Genomic DNA, 18,300 nt, shown 5'->3' on the forward strand with positions numbered 1-18,300 from the left:
ACAAACACAAAACTATTATGATCAGTTACAGGCTTTAATTGCTCTCCCTTAGACTTTCTATCGAGAAATGTTTTTTACTCAAGATGTTTTTTTATTGCCTGTCATGATGCCATGAGCTCAGGCAAGTAAATTAAGTGTTCTCTTATAAAACACACTTTTATAGAGTTGCTTTTATCTACCTAGTACCTACCTTCCTTATCTACCTGATTGCAGACTGTTTTTGTTGTTCTTATCTTTTTTATGGTCTTTTACTGTGTTTCTCGCACTCTTTTTGATCCTTTTATGCTCTTTTATTGTTTCTCTCACAATCTTCCTTTAGATTTGCTTTGTAACTCTGTTTTAAAAGGTGCTACAAGATAACCTGATGAAGGTCTAATAGACCGAAAGGTTGTTGTATTCCCGTTAAACTTTCTTTCTTGCTTGGGAAGACAGTGTGGAGGGAGTGTTTTGTTTTAGTACGTTGGAGCCCTCATCTGGTCTTCTCCTACGCACCTTGTAGGTGTGCAAAAGACTTGATTTAAATAAATAAATAAAAGCGCAACACAAAAAGTTGATTGTTATGGACCATACTGTGACTTTAATAATATGCAAATACTTTATGAGCACATCAAACCTGTCACATGCAAGTCTATTCTGCATTTGAACAATAACATAAACCTTAGAGCAGGGGTTCTCACATTTATTTATGCCATGACTCCAATTTTATGGTGGAAATGTTTTGGCCACCCCACACTTTATTTATAGTGCAATTTCAAAGTGGAAATAAAGAGTATCTTAAAATAGAAGCATACATTGTTGGCCTTAACCCATTAAGACCTGAGTCCGATTCTAAAAAAAAATTAATTTTAGAAAAAGTTTTCTAAATCCTAACAGTTTTTTGAAAAAAATATATTCAAAGATTTGAAAAAAAAAATCACGTAAAAATACATAAATAGCAGATCTACAAGCTCATAGCGCGGCACTCGGTGCCGCGCTATGAGCTTGTAGATCTGCTATTTATGTATTTTTACGTGATTTTTTTTTTTCAAATCCATTTTTTTTTTTTCAAATGCCATTTGAATAGCCCAAAGAAATCAAAAAATGACACAGATGCGTTCCCGGTCTTAATGGGTTAAACATGAATATTTATTAGAAAATGAAATTAAAGCAGTGATTCCTGCAGATTTGTAAGCCTATCTTATCAATGAAATTAATAAATCATGTTGTAGCACAGCCCCAACACACTACTGCCGCGAGTTAGAGTATGCCTGTAAGGGATATTTTAAAATGTATTTCACGTACTGAATCTAAGATTTTGTAAACTGTTAAGCTAGCACAAAGATAATAATTCAACTCTGACTCACATGAGTCGTTTGCTTTCAACAACGCTGCCGTCATGTCAATTCACTATTTTGAAATGAGACGGGACGATTACCTGTCACCTTATTATACGCAACAGTTGTGAGCTTGCTATTTTCGTTGTGCGACTCACTACCCATATACATTCTTTATATTCCATTCTATACATTCTTTACATTCCATACCACCCAGGCCCAAAGGGACATCATCTTTGAACTGCGTCGGATTGCCTTCGATGGAGAGAATGACCCCAGCGGTACCGAGAAGAGGAAGGCCCTGTACACCAAGGACTACAAGATGCTGGGATTCACCGTGAGTGCTTGGCACAAATACACATGTCTTCTAGGGATAATAATACAAATATGACCTGGAATTTATATATCGCTTTTCTAAGTACTCAAAAGTCGCTTGAGTGATGGGCAAGGGGGATGGGCACCGGTTAACCGCATGCATGAAAATAAACCACTAGTGGTTTGTTGGTGGTGTTCGGTCCATTGTAGGTAGGGGCTGCTCATTTAAAGGGTTTGTGCTTTCTGTTTTGCGGGTGCAGAACCACGTGAACCCCGCCATGGACTTCACCCAGACCCCTCCAGGGATGTTGGCTCTGGACAACATGCTCTACCTGGCCAAGCTACACCAGGACACCTACATCAGGGTCAGTCTGGGCCTCAGGGCCGCGCGGCACACATGAGCTCACAGACGCTTAACCCTTTAAGACCTGAGGCGATTCTTTAAAAAAAATCTAAATCCTAACAGTTTTTGGAAAAAAATCTAAACATTTTTTTTTCACGATTTTTCAAAAATAGCAGATCTACAAGTTCATAGCGCGGCACTCGGTGCCGCGCTATGAGCTTGTATATCTGCTATTTTTGAATAGCCAAAGACATCTAAAGTTACACAGATGCGTTCCAGGTATCAATGGGTTAACATTCAGGAGTCAGCTTGGGCGCAGCATGTTAACATTGTGTAATGCTTTCACACCACAGATTGTGCTGGAGAACAGTAGCCGCGAGGACAAGCATGAGTGTCCCTTTGGCCGGTGTGCCATCGAGCTCACCCGCATGCTGTGTGAGATACTCCAAGTGGGAGAGCTGCGTAAGTATTGTATTTCTCAGACAAACGAGGCTAGTACAAAACCATGCTTCTGGAACTGTCAGGGTGGAGCCAGCAGCACTCGTGCCAAAATGACGTAGGGCACTGGAAATGTACCGGACATGTATTTATTTATGTATTTTACAGTTCATAAGTACCGTTCCTGACAACATGTTGTTGCTTTTCACAATATCCTCAGGCATTTTTCAGCCTTCCTTCCGTGAAACGCGTCGCTAAAACAGACTACTAAAATGAATGTTACACAGTATGACTTTAATGTACAGAAACGGCAACAACACAGGAACTCCACATTTTTGTAGAAGATTTAGTAGAAGATCAGTAAGGAGGAGTGATAGAAAGTGTGTTCCCAGGTCATTGTTTTAGTACAGTAAGCTGTTAAGCTTATAATGAATGATACTTTTTACGGTTTCATTCTTTTGGCAGTACATGGTGTTTCTGAGCAGAAAGGTGCAAGAGAAAGTGTTTTACAATGCCCTGATAAAAAAATACTGCTGCAGGTTACGTACAGACAACGAGGTACAAGTGCAGCATCGGAGGAGCAGACAGCATTGTGAAATGAGGATGCATCAAAGATACTGCCAGAACTTGGCAAACACCACACAGTTAAGCAGTGCCAGGAGAAACTACAGAACATTATTATATTATTAGAGAATCAAAGACCTCTGTAAGACCGCTCTGTTAACCCTATTTTATACTTCGTATATTCATGAAAAAAGACTTCTGCACCCCCAAGCAGGTGCGTAGGTGACAAAAACAGTAGGTGAGGTGAATCTGGAAAGATTATACCCGCACACTGCCACTTGCAAGTTCAAGAGAAGTTCATTGCAGAAACAACGTTTCGGTCGTGTAGACCTTCCTCAGGTTGAAAAATAGGTGATCTACTTGCTCACAACGCATTGCGTTGTGATCTCGTGGATCTGCTATTTTCTAATGATTTTGAAGAAATAACAAAAGCTTGTAGAGAGAGAAAAAAAAAGTGGAATAGTTTCCATGTGAAACAACACAAATTTCTCTTATGTGGGTCCCTGGCACAAAATCTTTTCTTGGTCCACGGACAAATGTGTGCTTGACACGTCAATGTATTTTGCCGTCATTTCACTCCTAAAATGAATTGTGTTGCAGCGCGTGTAACCCAATACATCATGAACCTTGTGTTTCCCTTGTATGGCACCGTGGTTTAAAGAACATGTCAAGTCAAAGACATATTACCGTCATGCCAGGCAAATAATGTATGTCATGTCAGGTCATGTCACTATACAGTATACAGTATATGCACCATATAGTATAGAATTCGAGGGAGCATTACACAGTATATTCATATTCTGTGGCACTGCCTGCTGTCAAGTTGCAGACGCTGCAGACCAGTCCTGGATGTGTGCATGCGTGTATTTCTATAAATCAAAACAAAAGACTTTATTTTTCTAAATACAGTATATTCGCAATTTGACTTGTTTGGGTTTACTTGGTGCATTATAGTGACCAGTAGCAAATGTTAACTATAGAAGAAATATAGAAGCTATAGAAGCACCTAGAAAGACTTCAAAAGACTTATATTTCTCTTAGTGTGTGGTACTGTAGGTGTGAGCGGGTGTCAGACTAGAAAACCGTATCAATAATGTAAACCTTATTAATCCCGTGGGGGGGGAATTAAGTTTCAGCTTCACCCAGCTGTTACTGCGCAGACAGGGGGCCATATTGAGCACTCGGGGGGTGAGGGGTGTGGTCTATGGCCTAATAATGCATATCAAACGTGGGTCCTTGAAATTAAAACGGCTGAGAGCCACTGTTCTAGAGTATGGTACAGTAGACATTTAATCTTCACTTCAAATCTCTCTTCTTTGGTCAAGCTAATGAAGGCTGCAATGACTACCACCCCATGTTCTTCACCCACGACCGGGCCTGGGAGGAGTTCTTCTGTGTGTGCATCCAGCTGCTCAATAAGACCTGGAAGGAGATGAGGGCAACGGCAGAGGACTTCAACAAGGTCAGACATCACCAGCCACCACCTCTGGGGCCATCTTTATTTATAGAAAATACGTATTTCTTTATGGGCCCTATCTTGCGCGCCGCCATACCCCTGATCGCAAAATTTTTTTTGTTGCCATTTTTAACTATTTTTTAAAATATATTTAACATTTAAAAATTGTTCAAATACCCGATCTACAAGCTCACAACGTGGCGATGTAGATCGGCTATTTTAAAATGTTTTTCAAAATAGTAAAATATGGCTAATATTGGACATAATATTGGTCAGAATATCAGTAATAGGTGGTCTAGGACAGTGGTTCTCTTAAGTGGGGTCCGGGGACCCCCAGAGTTCCAAATAGATCCTTACAGGTCTGTAACTCTGAGAGTGTACAAATGGGACCAAATGGACCCGCCTAACCCCCATAACTCTGAGAGTTATGGGGGTTCTTTAAACTTTGAGAACCACTGGTCTAGGACTCTCTAAATTGGGATCAGCGCCGGACCCAAATATCCGGCGTCGGTCGGGCTCTTCGTCACAGTGACCAACCATCCCTTTTGAAGGCCATTATTTTAACGGATGGATCTGTCTGTGTGTCTATAAACTCTGGTGCAGGTCATGCAGGTGGTCCGGGAGCAGATAACGAGGGCTCTGGCCATGAAGCCGTCGTCTTTGGACCAGCTGAAGAGCAAACTGCGTGGCCTCAGCTACTCCGAGATCCTCCGTCTGCGTCAGTCGGAGAGAATGAGTCAGGATGACTTCCAGTCTCCGCCTATTATGTCAGTTTGTGACTAAAGTCGTTGTAATTCAGCTTTCTTATCTGTATGTACTTATGAACTGCAGTCCTCAAGCTTTGATATAGTACAAATATAGTTGTGTTCCCAGAATATAATACTTGAGCCAGACCGCTTTATCGGCTTGGCTGATATATCGATCGTTATTTGACTGTTCTTGACAACATTGGTATCGGCAGTTATGCAGCTGATGTGTCCCAATTTTTTTTCACCACTTTCAACCTGGCGTCCCTAATCTGGGCATAATCATTATCTGACCAAAAAAAAGGTAAAAAAAATAGCAGATCTACAAGTGCTTGTATATCTGCAATTTTTCAAATTTCTAGTTTTGAAAAACTTTAATAAAATGTACGACGTTTTTCAAATTGGTTAGAATTGATTTAGCAAAAGATTGGTAATCGGTGGCCTTCAGTCGGAGGCATTGGGGCTTTTATAATATACCTTACCTAAGTGGTTCTCAACCTGTGGGTTGGGACCACCAGGGGGGTCCCCGCATGATGTTGGGGGGTCCCCAGGTGACAGTGAAGTGACAATTTAAGGACTTTTAAGACCTTTTTAATAACTAAATAAACAAAAAGAAAAAAGGCCATTGCTGCATCAAAAGTAATCATAATGATATACTATAAAAACTGGTCAAACATTGGCCAAATTGTCAAATAATATAAGAAAGAGGCAAACATTGTGAAAACAGCCGATCTACAAGCTCACAACGCCTTGCAAAGCAAGTAGTTCTGCTATTTTCACTATTTATCAGTAGAACCGAGTCAAACTAAATGTAATGCCTCAACTCCTACATTCCAAGTGCTTTTCAGGGTGGGGGGGTCCCCAGTTCAAGTATGATTATCTTGAGGGGTCGCGGCCTGAAAAGCCACTGCCTTACCTAACCTCAATCCCTATTTACTTCCCTTGTGTTTGTGACAACGTCACTGTCACAGTTTGACGCAGAACAGCATAATAACTAGTGTGGATGTTCTCTTCTCTCTGCCCCTTTGGTGACTCACATTGCCGTGGGTTTACTGGGTTTGTGCTGCAGTGAGCTGCGGGAGAGGATCCAGCCAGAGATCCTGGAGCTCATCAAACAACAACGCCTCAACCGGCTGTGCGAGGGAAGCTGCTTCCGCAAGCTTGGCAACCGCCGGAGGCAAGGTATTATAACCGTCAACTTACACACAGACACAAACACGTGCACACCCACACACGCACGCAGCCACGCACACACACACACACACACAATAATTGTGCTTTTCTAAACCTTTATTTATTTTTCTTTGGGAACGATCTTTCAAAGTGATATTGAATATTTTTTTTTTTTTTTTTTACGCAAAATTTCTCTTCTGGGGCAGGGGGGGGGGGGGGGGGGTCCACAGGCCAAATATATATCAATTCAATTCAATTGGCATGAATGTAACAATTACAATATTGACAAAGCATCAAGTGCAGTAAAAAACTGAAAAATATCACCAGAAAACAAAATCGAGCATACAAATAAAACATGAAATTATAAAATACTGTCATAATGGTCCAAATGTACTGTGTGTGTGTGTGTGTGTGTGTGTGTGTGTGTGTGTGTGTGTGTGTGTGTGTGTGTGTGTGTGTGTGTGTGTGTGTGTGTGTGTGTGTGTGTGTGTGTGTGTGTGTGTGTGTGTGTGTGTGTGTGTGTGTGTGTGTGTGTGTGTGTGTGTGTGTGTGTGCGTCAAGATACAGTCCGTGTCAAGATAATGGTACCATTGAGTGTCGTTTGCTTATGTTTCCCTGAGTTTGTGACATGCATGCAGTCACATATTGTGCAGCTAAGTATGCTGCAGGTCCATATCTTAATAGAATGTGTTGTTTTCATTGTCATCTAGCTCTGTAACGTTTGAAATTAACAACTCAACTCTCTCTCTCTCTCTCTCCTCTCTTTCTGCAGAGAAGTTCTGGTTCTGTCGACTGTCTCTGAACCACAAGGTGCTTCACTACGGGGACCTGGATGAGTCTCCACAGGGGGAAGTGCCTTTTGAGCTGCTCAGTGACAAGAGTGAGTCACCCTTATACGCCTGTGTTGAGCTCCTCTGTGTGTTTGTTTGTTTGTTTGATTGATCGGTTGACATCTTTATTGAACAATGCACATCGTTACTGTCGGGCAGAAACCTCATTATATCCATATTTTTTATTTTTTTATGTTTTTGTGTTTTTGTGTTTTTGTGTTTTTTTGTTTTTATTTTTATTTTTTGACATAAAAGGTTTCTGCCCTACAGCGACGATATGTATGTAACAAGATACAGATGCACATTTGTATCTAACAGATAAGACACAAAACCCCCGAAGGCTTATTTACATTGTGGTCATTTGGTGTGTGTGTGTGTGTGTGCGTGCATGTGTGCGTGCGTACGTCAGTGACGCACGCATGAATTAATTATATGAATTCTATTTGAGAACAGTTAACTATTAAAAAATAATTAAAAATGAACAACATGAGTGAGTCAGTGCATTGAGCTCCTCAGTGACAAGAGACGTGACGAGTTTAGTCCATCGACTATGACTCATGGTATTCTTGACATTACTGAGAGGATCATTTTCCCAAAGTGTAAACCGGTGGTTTGATGCCCTACTTTGCTGTTTTGAGTGTCCTGTGTGCCCGTGGTTTGTAACAGTTTTGAGAAAACCCATTAATTTCAATTTACGGTATGAACATCAGCTTGCAGAGACTATAAACTTGCTAGAGATAAAGTAGTAAATTAAAGTAGGTAATCCAACACAGTAAATATCACTGTGCAGGTATTTTCTTTTCAAAGTTATTATGAATGACTTGAAAAGTCTAGCTGAAAAATAGCCCCTGGAGAAGAGATCGATTAGGAACTAAATGTAAAAATCCATGACTAACCACAATGATGGTTTGTCAACATTGACTCAATTATTCAGGTAAGCTCTGTAACATTTTAATGACTTTGGAGAAAATGTGAAGAAATGCAAAATCAAAAACATGAAGCTATTAACGGGGACATTTTTTATATTACATTATGGCCATGCTGTGAATAGACAAACATGTCACCTACTGTAGCTTGAGCTGGGGGGGGGGGGGGGGCTGTCCTGCTGGTTTCCCACAGCACCATCAGACTGACACCGTCTGATCTAAGGTTGCCATATTCTCTCTTAACCACATGAACCGACGACGTTCAATGTAAATAGCTGATCTACCAGCTCACAAGATGTCACAACGAGACACGTTGTAAGCTTGTAGATCGGCTATTTTTTACAAAGAGATTTGGTGTTAAGGGGGGAAAAAAAGGAGCGGACCTAGTATAGAGTCCTGGGGGTCCCCAGTTACTCACCAAAGTATATAGAGTTCATGTCAATAAGATTGCTGACACTGACCAAAATAATTGACTGTTTAAAAGGTGTTTTTGTTGATTTCTCGTCTTATCCCTCCAGTTCCCGTGTCAGATATCAAGTCTGTGGTGACGGGGAAAGACTGCCCTCATATGAAGGAGAAAAGCGCACTGAAACAAAACAAGGTATAGTGTCGTTTTGACGTTATTAGCACACACACATTATTAGCACTCGTTCTTTCTCTGTCATTCAGTGCAGTGAGACAATGCAGTAGTATAGGCATGAGATGTTGTGTGTGTAAACTCATTTCGTTTTTTTTTTAAGGAGGTGCTGGAACTAGCCTTTTCCGTCCTCTACGATCCCGACGAGACGCTCAATTTTGTAGCTCCCAACAAATATGAGGTAAGCTACCCCATTCGACCCATCTGAAATCACCTATTGAATTCATTCATGAAGTATATTTACTGGTGCTGTAAGTGATATCATTTGGTTAAAAAAAACGAGAAAAATAAATTGCATATACTGTATTAGAGTTACGGTAATTTTTTACTTTTTAAAGATGGCATTCATAATCCTAAAATGTTGATGTAGTAATACAAACCTGTGTGTGTGTGTGTGTGTGTGTGTGTGTGTGTGTGTGTGTGCATGTGTGCATGTGTGCGTGCGTGCATGTGTGTGTGTGTGTGTGTGTGTGTGTGTGCGTGCATGCGTGCGTGTGTGCGTGTGTGCGTGACACAGTACTGTGTCTGGACCGACGGGCTGTGTGCCCTGCTGGGCAGAGAGATGGGCAGTGACCTGACCCGCAGCGACCTGGACACTCTGATCAGCATGGAGATGAAGCTCCGCCTCCTAGACCTGGAGAACATCACCATTCCGGAGGCCCCGCCCCCCGTGCCGAAGGAGCCGAGCTCGTACAACTTCACCTATAACTACAGCTGAGGTGTGGACATAATGATAGGCTTAATATCAGTGTTAGGGATGGGCAAACCCAAGCTTTTAAACAATCAATATGAAGTTAGCTTTAGGTTTGACCACTGCAAAGTATGTTTTATTATCGTCATTGTTATCATGATTTTTATTTTCATTATTTTTTTGAGGGGGGGGGGGGTACTATATCCGACTTATATCTGAACAGTTAGCAGGTACATAATAAATACGTCAAGTAGTGATGGGTCGTTCATGATCGATTTGTTCAAAAGAACTAGTTCATTGCCGTGAAAGTGAACGAACTCGTTCACTTCCTCAAACTATTACGTTCACGCCATCGCGTTCATGCCCCCCATCCCCTCCCTCCGTACACAGGACGGGAGGGGGGGAGCTGTACTCGCGACGCAATAATAACGCAACCGCGATAGTGTTTTTCACTAGAAAACAGCCCTACTGAACGAGAACGTGAACGAATCATTTGAACGAGTCATTGCCGTGAACGAAATCGTTCGTTCACTGAAATGAAAGTTTTTTTCCCACCACTAATGGAAGGTTAGACAATTTTCTTACTTCAACCTACAAATCTGTTACGTTCAGCTTGGCTATTCTGCTGCAATGATCATTTAGGTTATTCAGTGTACTGTAGTAGTACAGTAGATGCATTCTGTAATTTTTCCAGCTCTTAACTTCCTCTTCACTTAATATTCATCTAGCTGCAAATTGTGTTTCACTTTCTTTCGTCCATATGTTTACAATATTTCATCCGGTGGGTCTGTGGGTGGTGGTGGAGGCCTTATTTTGAAGTAAGGAGATAATTCCATTGGATTTATTGAATCCATGTTGATTATCATCAGATTTGTGGAAATGATTGAAAGGGCCCACGTGTGTGTGTGTGTGTGTGTGTGTGTGTGTGTGTGTGTGTGTGTGTGTGTGTGTGTGTGTGTGTGTGTGTGTGTGTGTGTGTGTGTGTGTGTGTGTGTGTGTGTGTGTGTGTGTGTGTGTGTGTGTGTGTGTGTGTGTGTGTGTGTGTGTGTGTGTGTGTGTGTGTGTGTGTGTGTGTGTGTGAAGAATCCATCCTGGCAGTAATATTCTCTCAATATTTCAAATGCCAGGTAGACCAAGGTACTTATAACTATTGTACTGTACCAATTTATATTAAAAAAAGAAAAAGTGAATATATATACTTGATATGAACCTCTGAACATCTATATTTTGTTTTTGATCCATAGTCACTTCATTGCCTTATATAAACCATAATGGTCTCTGTGGAAAGATTATGGAGATTATATTAGATTTATATTTCTTTTTTTTGGTATGCTACTTAAATCACCTCGATGTGACTGTGAATAGTCAAGATCAGATGTTAGCTGTCACTGCAAAGGGTTGTTTCTGACTTTCTTTTTCCGATAACTGCCTCTACAAAAAAACAATGACAACCACAGAAACACATATTTCCCTTCCTTACAGTTCAGATGTTAGAAGCATACAATACTGTACATTGAGGCCACTAGAAGCAAAATGAAAACCAGTGGTGTCACTTACTGTATCATTACAGGTAACAGGGGCGGCTAATATTTGATCACTGACTGTTCAGGTACCCACAGTACACGTGTTGCTAAAACTATGATGTTTTATAGTATAATATTGATCACGTTGACTCTCAACTGTGTTGCAAATGTTTTGGTTGTTCACGTCACTCTGTGCTAGCTAATAATCTAATCCTATGCTAATCAGTATTTTATTTCCTTTGTTAAGCAGGATAGAATTATATTTTTGTAAATGTGTGGAGTCATACCAGCTGTGAAGATAATGGATGTTGATTTAACATAGTAACTCTATTGGCTAATGTTTTTTGCAACTCTGTACAGTAAAAAATAATATTTAGCATTCAACAAAACCAGCTTTTTGCAGCCATACCACTTTGTTTTGTTTTTTTTAATCTTTATACTGCAAGTACATGGTAATGAGCTCGGTTAAGGAATGACTCTTAAAACTCAATGATGTCAATGCTCTCATCTACGTTATCCTTCTAATTAACAGAACAAGTTGATGCCATTACTAGTAATGCTCTCATACATACAGTATATGAATATAAATGACATTATAGAACATTGTTTTATATGAATATGTGTTTCTGTTCAATTACCTGTTCCCGTTTGTTACAGAATGCCTTGTCTTGTTTATTTTTTTATTTCTTAGGCATTGCTAGCATTTTGTAGCTGCTTTCAGAACACTACAGTTAGAGATAATACTATAGTGATGATCACACTATGCCTCATGGAGCAAAAGGATTGTTGCATTGGATGTTGGATGTACTAACACTATGGAGACTTGAAGTATTAGCACTGGTACTCTTTTACATGACTTGCTAAAACTATTTATACTTGCTAGTGCTAGTAAGGAATGACATGTTGTTTAGTCAAAGAAATAACAACATTAAATCTAAATATAGTATTATTATATAGATTGATTATATAGATTGTTGTATGTATGTATATATTGTGTTGCCTTACTGGAGAAAATGTATCACGTTTTGTGTGAATAAATACAAAGTCTAACTAGCCTTTTCACTTTTCTTTGTCTTCTCTCAATGGACTTATTGTTTATTATTTACAGATTAGTCAGTTACATCTTAGAAAACGATTCAGTCAAATGTCTAAATGAGATCAGATTCAGTTGCACTAATGTTAACAGCCCATCCACACTTGGTTCACCTGTTGACATTGACCATGTCCTGTTTCAGCCAATACCCCTAGAACTCAATTGCACTCCTCATCCAGCAGGGGGCAGACGTTGCCTTGTGACTCCATGACTAAGTATCTTCAGGCAGCTTGTACTTATATCTCACAGACAATGTCAGACATTCATAATGTTAACCACCCACACAGCAAGCTACATTAAAATGGCAAAGTGTTTGAGCTGTACTGGAGCACATAGTGCAAGCTATTAGTCTATCATTGCCTGTGCTGTGCCTCTGTGTATGAGTTTAATTCCTATGGTTTAATCACTGTTGCTCTACCACCTGTAGGTCTATTCATTCAAATTCACTTAGCAGATGACATGGAGGGGGGGGGGGGAGAGTTACAAAAAAACGGTGAAAATGGTTAAATCAAAAAGTTTAATTTTTAATAGCTCAAAATAGAATTTCACACAGTTTGTCTAGATAATTTCTCTCTGGAAGGTGGTAGGTACATTAGGCAGGTAGATCTGGATGAGTGCGTGTACTGCAGGTTATTATTGAACCTATAGACCACTGGGCACTGAAAGCTAAGCAAAAGGGATGTTTACATCAATCACTTTGATTTACAGAACCCAAAGCAGGAGTTTCATTTAACAGCACAATGGAGATACTATACAGTCTCTTCTGTTTGCATTAGGTATGATTGATTGCGGTGAAGTAGTAGAGACGAGACAATGGTCTGATTCTGGACTTGGAAAAATGACAAAATGCCCCAGCTGGTCCAAACCAGCCTCCTCTATACATTACATAGCCTACTGTGAATGAATGTGACCATGGATTGAGTCTTGGGTGAACTTTTCACAGTTCCAATTCAGCAGTCACCACCAGTGACTCAAAACTCTCTTACTGTTGTTGGACGTCTCTCCATTTTCAGTCACATACTGGGATGAAGTTGGTTGATTGTCCATCTTATTTCCCTGGTTTTGTAGCATGGCTAGGGTATTCTTTTTTTTATACAGCTTAACACACAAAACAATACTGTACACTTTATATAAAATAAATACAAATCTCTTCACCACATTACTAATGACTTTTCATACTGATTGTGAGCCACCAATTTGTGTGTGTGTGTGTGTGTGTGTGTGTGTGTGTGTGTGTGTGTGTGTGTGTGTGTTAACCAGTGTCAGTGTGATGCCTGATTTATTTTATACTTAGTTGTGCCCGTGTGTCGCAAAAATAGGCTACAAGCTCACTGCAACACTTATATATCGGCTATTTTCCGTGCTTGAAACCCGTGCACAACTAGAGTAAGTATAACTCTGGCTTAAAGGGGAATTTTGGACCACAGTTTTCTTACATTTTCTATGATGTTATGATATCTTAGGATGTATGGTACAGTAGAAAAATGTCATAACTCCATCCCAGGTCCGCCACAGCTTAAAACGTGCGCTTGCGCTAGATCGCGTATTTTAATAGCTTTTCTTTTTTCTTTTTTTGGTGAGTCCTGACGTTCATAGTGACAGAACACTATGCAACCGAGAAAAAAAAGAAAGAAAAAAACGGAAGTCTCGCTAGACGAGATTTCAATCTCATCAGATCTCACAAAAAAAAGGGGGAAAAAAGAAAAGCTATTAAAATACGCGATCTAACGCAAGGCGCACGTTTTAACCTGTGGCGGACCCGGGATGGAGTTATGAACATTTTCTACTGCACCATTCATATATCCTAAGATATCATAACGTCATAGAAAAGGTAAGAAAACCGTGGTCCAAAATTCCCCTTTAAGTGTGCATGCATGTGATTATCTCAGCACTCCTAGTGCAATGACACTTTCTCACTCTGCTGCGGCTGATCTTGACCACAGCAGTCCAAGGAAATGCATGCACATCCACACAGAGTCTCACCGCTCCCTGCATCTTGGTGGGCCCTTAAGATTGCTTCGCGAGCCTCAAACTCCTGCTGAAGGGCTTCGAGGTATTTCCGGTCGGTTTCCCTATCCTCCTCCGTTTCCTCACGGAAGTCGCTCACCACCACCATAAAGATACACAGCATTATGGTAATGTGAGGTATGTAAAGATAGAATGTTATTTGTAGTAGCGTGAGTGCCGAGGAGATCAGGCTTGGACTCAGGTGTGGTTTGGGCTCCGGTGCAGGGGGGGCCACCTTTGTCCTGATTGTCACACACTGAGGCTGCATGCTTTCCCTGGCTCTCCTCTGGGCATGTTTGGAGTCTCTGCCCGTTCCTAAATGCAGACACACGCGGTAGAATGTCTCTGCACGCAGGTGGGTCAGGTTGAAGCTCTGTGTGCCGGCCAGAATGCGCGTGGTGTACGTAGGTCTGTGTGCGTCGGAGGATATGGCTTGCCAGGACAGACGTGTTGAGGGGAGTCTGTGTCCATTTTGCCAGGACAGGACGGCATAGTGTTCTCCGACCTCCCGCACTTCCAAAACCGCCTCGGTTCTGTAGCTTGGATACGTCCGCAGCCGATCGGCCAGCTCCCCTTTCCTTTTCCTGTCTTTGGCATGCAGCCCCACAGTAACGCTGCGAGTGTCTGCCCCCAGGGCATTCTCTGCTATGCACGTATACAGCCCTGTCTCGCTGGCGGACACCGCAGAGATCTCCAGAGTTCCTTCGGGTAGAAGCTTGTAGCTGCCAGAAGAGTTAGGAGGTTGTGGGGTGTGGTCTTCGGGCTCACCGGACGAGGGGCTCGAGGAGTTTGTGAGGTTGGATGCTTGGGAGGCTGCATGGCCGAGGCGGGGAACGGGGTCTGTTTTGTTTTCAGCCGCATAGCTGATCGCGGGTCCCAATCTCAACCCAGAGGGGGTCACCCAGTAGAGTTCAGGTTGCGGCTCTGCCAAGGCTCGGCAGTGTAGGGCCAGGCTGCCTCCTTCTCTAACCCCCACGTAGGACGGAAGGGGACTGGGTGTGATCACGGGAAGACAGGAGGCGGACATCTCATTGGAGGACACGTCTCTCACACTGCGAGCTTTCAGTTCCGGAGGCTCGGAGCACAGAGTCGCCCGGGGCTGGATAAAACGCACCACTCGAGGCCACGGCGCGTTTGTCTGTCTGTCTGGCGGCACGACCTCGTGAGTGTGCGGACGAGAGGATTCCTCGGCCGCCCAGCGGAATAGGCAGTCACAGCGGAGCGGGTTAGAGTGCAAGCTGACCTCCTGCAGACTGGGCAGGGACAGCAGCGTGTGTTGATGCAGCGCACTAAGGGAGTTAGAGTTCAACATGAGACTCTCCAGCCTGCTCAGCTGAGAGAAGGCGTGGGGGTGAATGTAGGACAACCGGGGGTTGTTGGTGATCTCTAGCTTGGTGAGTTCCGGCAGGTTCTCCAGTGCCGCCTTCTCTATTGACACCAGTGCCTCCATGTTGTTCAGGCCCAGCTCCTTCAGGTGGACCATGTCCCGAAAGTCTCCTGTCTCGACCAGCCTGATTTGGTTCTTGTTGAGGTCCAGGAACTTCAGACCCGGCACACGCCTCAGGGCCTGTGTGGGGACTCTGGTCAGCAGGTTGTCGTAGAAAGAGAGGCTCTCCAGGCGGTCCAAGCCATCCAGGGCATTTTCGGCCAGGCCCCTCAGGCCCATACCTCCGAGCACGAGACTGCGGAGGGATCTCAGGGCCTGGAATCCCTGCTCAGGGAGGACCTCCACAGGGTTTCCCCCCAGCATCAGGACCTCCAAGCTTGGAAGTGCACTGAACCACTGAGGATCGATGGAGTTAAGCCTGTTGTTGTTGATGTGAAGTCGTAGGAGTGAGTCCAGGCCGACGAATGCCCCAGGTGCCAGTGAGCGTAAGCGGTTGTGACTGAGGAACAGCTCCTGCAGGGCCGGTAGAAAGCAGAAGGAGCCTTGCGGGAGATGAGTGAGCCGGTTCTCCTCGAGGTGCAGGGACTGCAGCGAAGGCAGGGAGAGATTCTGGGTCACTGTCCTAACCCTGCTGAGGCGGTTCTGGGAGAGGTCCAGCTCGGTGAGGTTGGGCAGCGTGTGCAGCGCTGAACTCTCCAGGCCAAAGAGCAGGTTACTCTGCAGACGCAGGGTGTGCGTGTCCTGGGGTAAGGGGAACGGGAGCTGGGTGAGGAGGAGGTCATTGCAGTCCACGGTGGGGGCTTCGTGGTAGACTGACTCGGGGGAGAACCATGGCTTGATCTGACACACACAACGTGCAGGGCAGGAGACGTGCCATGGTAGTGATTGGATCACCACAACGCCGGACACGCACGCACTGAAGACCACACAAAGGAATAACTTTGTGTGTAGAATTGCTGACGTCGACCTCATAGTCTTCACAGCTGTTGGTTCAGATCAAGAAATGTAGGATCCAACTTTGAGAAAGTATTATGAGGATTTGAGATGAATCGGCTGGTTTGTGTAACGTCTGTCATGCGTTATGTGAGTTTGTGCTCTAAGTTCCTGTACTACTACAGACCTTATTGAAGGTAGAATAGATTGTTTAACTGTGTAAGAAGTTAAGCAGTATCTGAGAAGGTAAACAGACTAGATTCTGGTTCTGAATGGAGAAGGAAATTAGATCTGTAAATTCCCTTGACAAATCAAGGTGGGCTTTGTTTTGCCCGACAGGTGTATGCGTTTAACGTTGCCGGCAGTGGTAAAACTGTAGGTGGGAATTTGCAGTTGATGGTCTCTGTTGTCACACAGTTCTTGGTCTTACATCCTGGCAACAGATGGAGGATGTGTGGCTTAGGGCGTGGTTCGCTGAGTTGTCAGGAGCAATACTAGACAAAGACACAGAGAGAGAGAGAGAGAGACTGTGTGAATAAGAGGAAAGAGAGGAGAGTAAGAGCAAGCCATTACAATAAAGGCATTTCAACCAGTCATAGCATTTTCAGCTGATAACATTCTCAAACTTTAAAACAAAAGAGAGTGAAGTAGCCTGTACGTGATCTAACATACCTCATACATTCCCGCTGAGGTGTACTGTTAATGTATTTAAGGTCATATGGAGAAATGTAAATGGATGCAGTTCAGGAGATGTGAAGAATGAGGGAAGAAAAAGTAGACTGAGGAATTTGGATAAAGGAGAAGAGGATCTATGATGTATTTTCAAAGCAAACCCTGACCATAGCAACAGCACATTTAGGCACCATTAATATTCCAATCTCCTATATGGGCCTGTCTTCTTCAGGTCTTCACAGGGTGATTATTTGGGGCTGAACGGCATATCAATATTTCCCTTTCCATTCTCAGTGAAGGCATCAAGTTGCACAATTGTAATAATCTATTCCTCAACAATTCTAGTGTCAACCAAAAGCACTCTGGAGATTTTATATTAGAATGGTCTGTTCTCAGCCTCTGCTCCGCATTAGGTAGGTTTGTGTGCTGCATTCCCTCTAGCAGCGACAAATCTACAAAACGACCAATAATGAATTGCATTTTTCTAGCGCTTTTCCAAGTGCTCAAAGCGCTTTACAATGGTTCATTCATTCATACAGGGGGAGGGACATTGGGAGGTGGAGCGGCGAACAGTCGACGCCAGCGTCCCCACACCAATGGTGGCAAGCTAGCGCCGACCGAATCATTGGAGGCTATGTAGGGTTCAGTGTCTTGTGTCTTGACACTTCGACATGTGGACAGGAGGAGCCGGGATTCAAACCGCCGACCCACGGATCAATGGATGACCTGCTCTACCTCCTGAGACACAGCCGCCAGACCAAATGCCAGCTACATTGCTGCTGAGCCTGTTGAAGTGTTGCTCAAGCCACACTGCATGAATGAAAAGGGTAGGGTTATATAGCACAGCATAGGTAATTGATTATTCCATTTACGGCAGTGGTTCTCAAAATTGAGCAACAAAATGATCGATAGCTGGGAACCAAATGGACCCTTATGGGTCTGTAATGCAGAGGGTCTATTCGTACGCTCCTTGATTTATGGGGGTCCATGGCCTAGTAGTGTGTACCAAACTGTCGGGTCCTTGAAATTAAAACGTTTGAGAACCACTGATTTACGGAATGGAACAGGACGAGAGAAAGGGAGTGGAAATCATCAAACTAAAACATACACCATGACCGTTGATGATTCACTGCGTCATTGGAAAAGAAAGTTCAGGCCGCCTCGACTTTGATATGTGGCGAGTCATGCCGTCATGCAGTTATACGGTAACATGTGTCAGTAGCCTGTCACTTTTTGCGGCTAGTGTGAACACC

At 43.0% G+C, this 18,300-nt stretch overlaps 2 protein-coding genes across 5 annotated transcripts in view; one reads left to right on the top strand and one right to left on the bottom strand.

The window, feature by feature from the left end:
• Window positions 1–18,300, top strand: part of LOC308083072 (engulfment and cell motility protein 2) — a 302,126-nt gene that overhangs the window by 37,368 nt on the left and 246,458 nt on the right. For 3 of the 4 annotated variants that reach the window (XR_013932965.1, XR_013932966.1, XR_013932967.1), the window contains exons 15-24: window positions 1,531–1,650; window positions 1,889–1,993; window positions 2,325–2,433; window positions 4,299–4,435; window positions 5,033–5,196; window positions 6,245–6,357; window positions 7,121–7,228; window positions 8,623–8,705; window positions 8,845–8,922; window positions 9,259–10,341. Coding sequence is in view for 1 of the 4 variants with exons in the window: in XM_080425204.1 (XP_080281330.1) it covers window positions 1,531–1,650; window positions 1,889–1,993; window positions 2,325–2,433; window positions 4,299–4,435; window positions 5,033–5,196; window positions 6,245–6,357; window positions 7,121–7,228; window positions 8,623–8,705; window positions 8,845–8,922; window positions 9,259–9,459 (1,218 nt within the window). In the remaining 3 variants the exon portion in view is untranslated. Of the gene's footprint in view, window positions 1–1,530; window positions 1,651–1,888; window positions 1,994–2,324; window positions 2,434–4,298; window positions 4,436–5,032; window positions 5,197–6,244; window positions 6,358–7,120; window positions 7,229–8,622; window positions 8,706–8,844; window positions 8,923–9,258; window positions 10,374–18,300 lie in introns of those variants that run through there. The other variant, XM_080425204.1, reaches the window with a different exon arrangement.
• On the bottom strand, window positions 13,943–16,414 carry LOC308081764 (leucine-rich repeat neuronal protein 2-like; the record flags this gene model as incomplete). The annotated part of the gene is made up of 1 exon (XM_080423388.1): window positions 13,943–16,414. One exon carries the CDS (start codon window positions 16,412–16,414, stop codon window positions 13,943–13,945), a length of 2,472 nt encoding a protein of 823 aa, XP_080279514.1.

Source organism: Gymnoscopelus braueri (assembly GCF_963280865.1).
Source record: "Gymnoscopelus braueri genome assembly, chromosome: 3".
Taxonomy (NCBI): Eukaryota; Metazoa; Chordata; class Actinopteri; order Myctophiformes; family Myctophidae; genus Gymnoscopelus; species Gymnoscopelus braueri.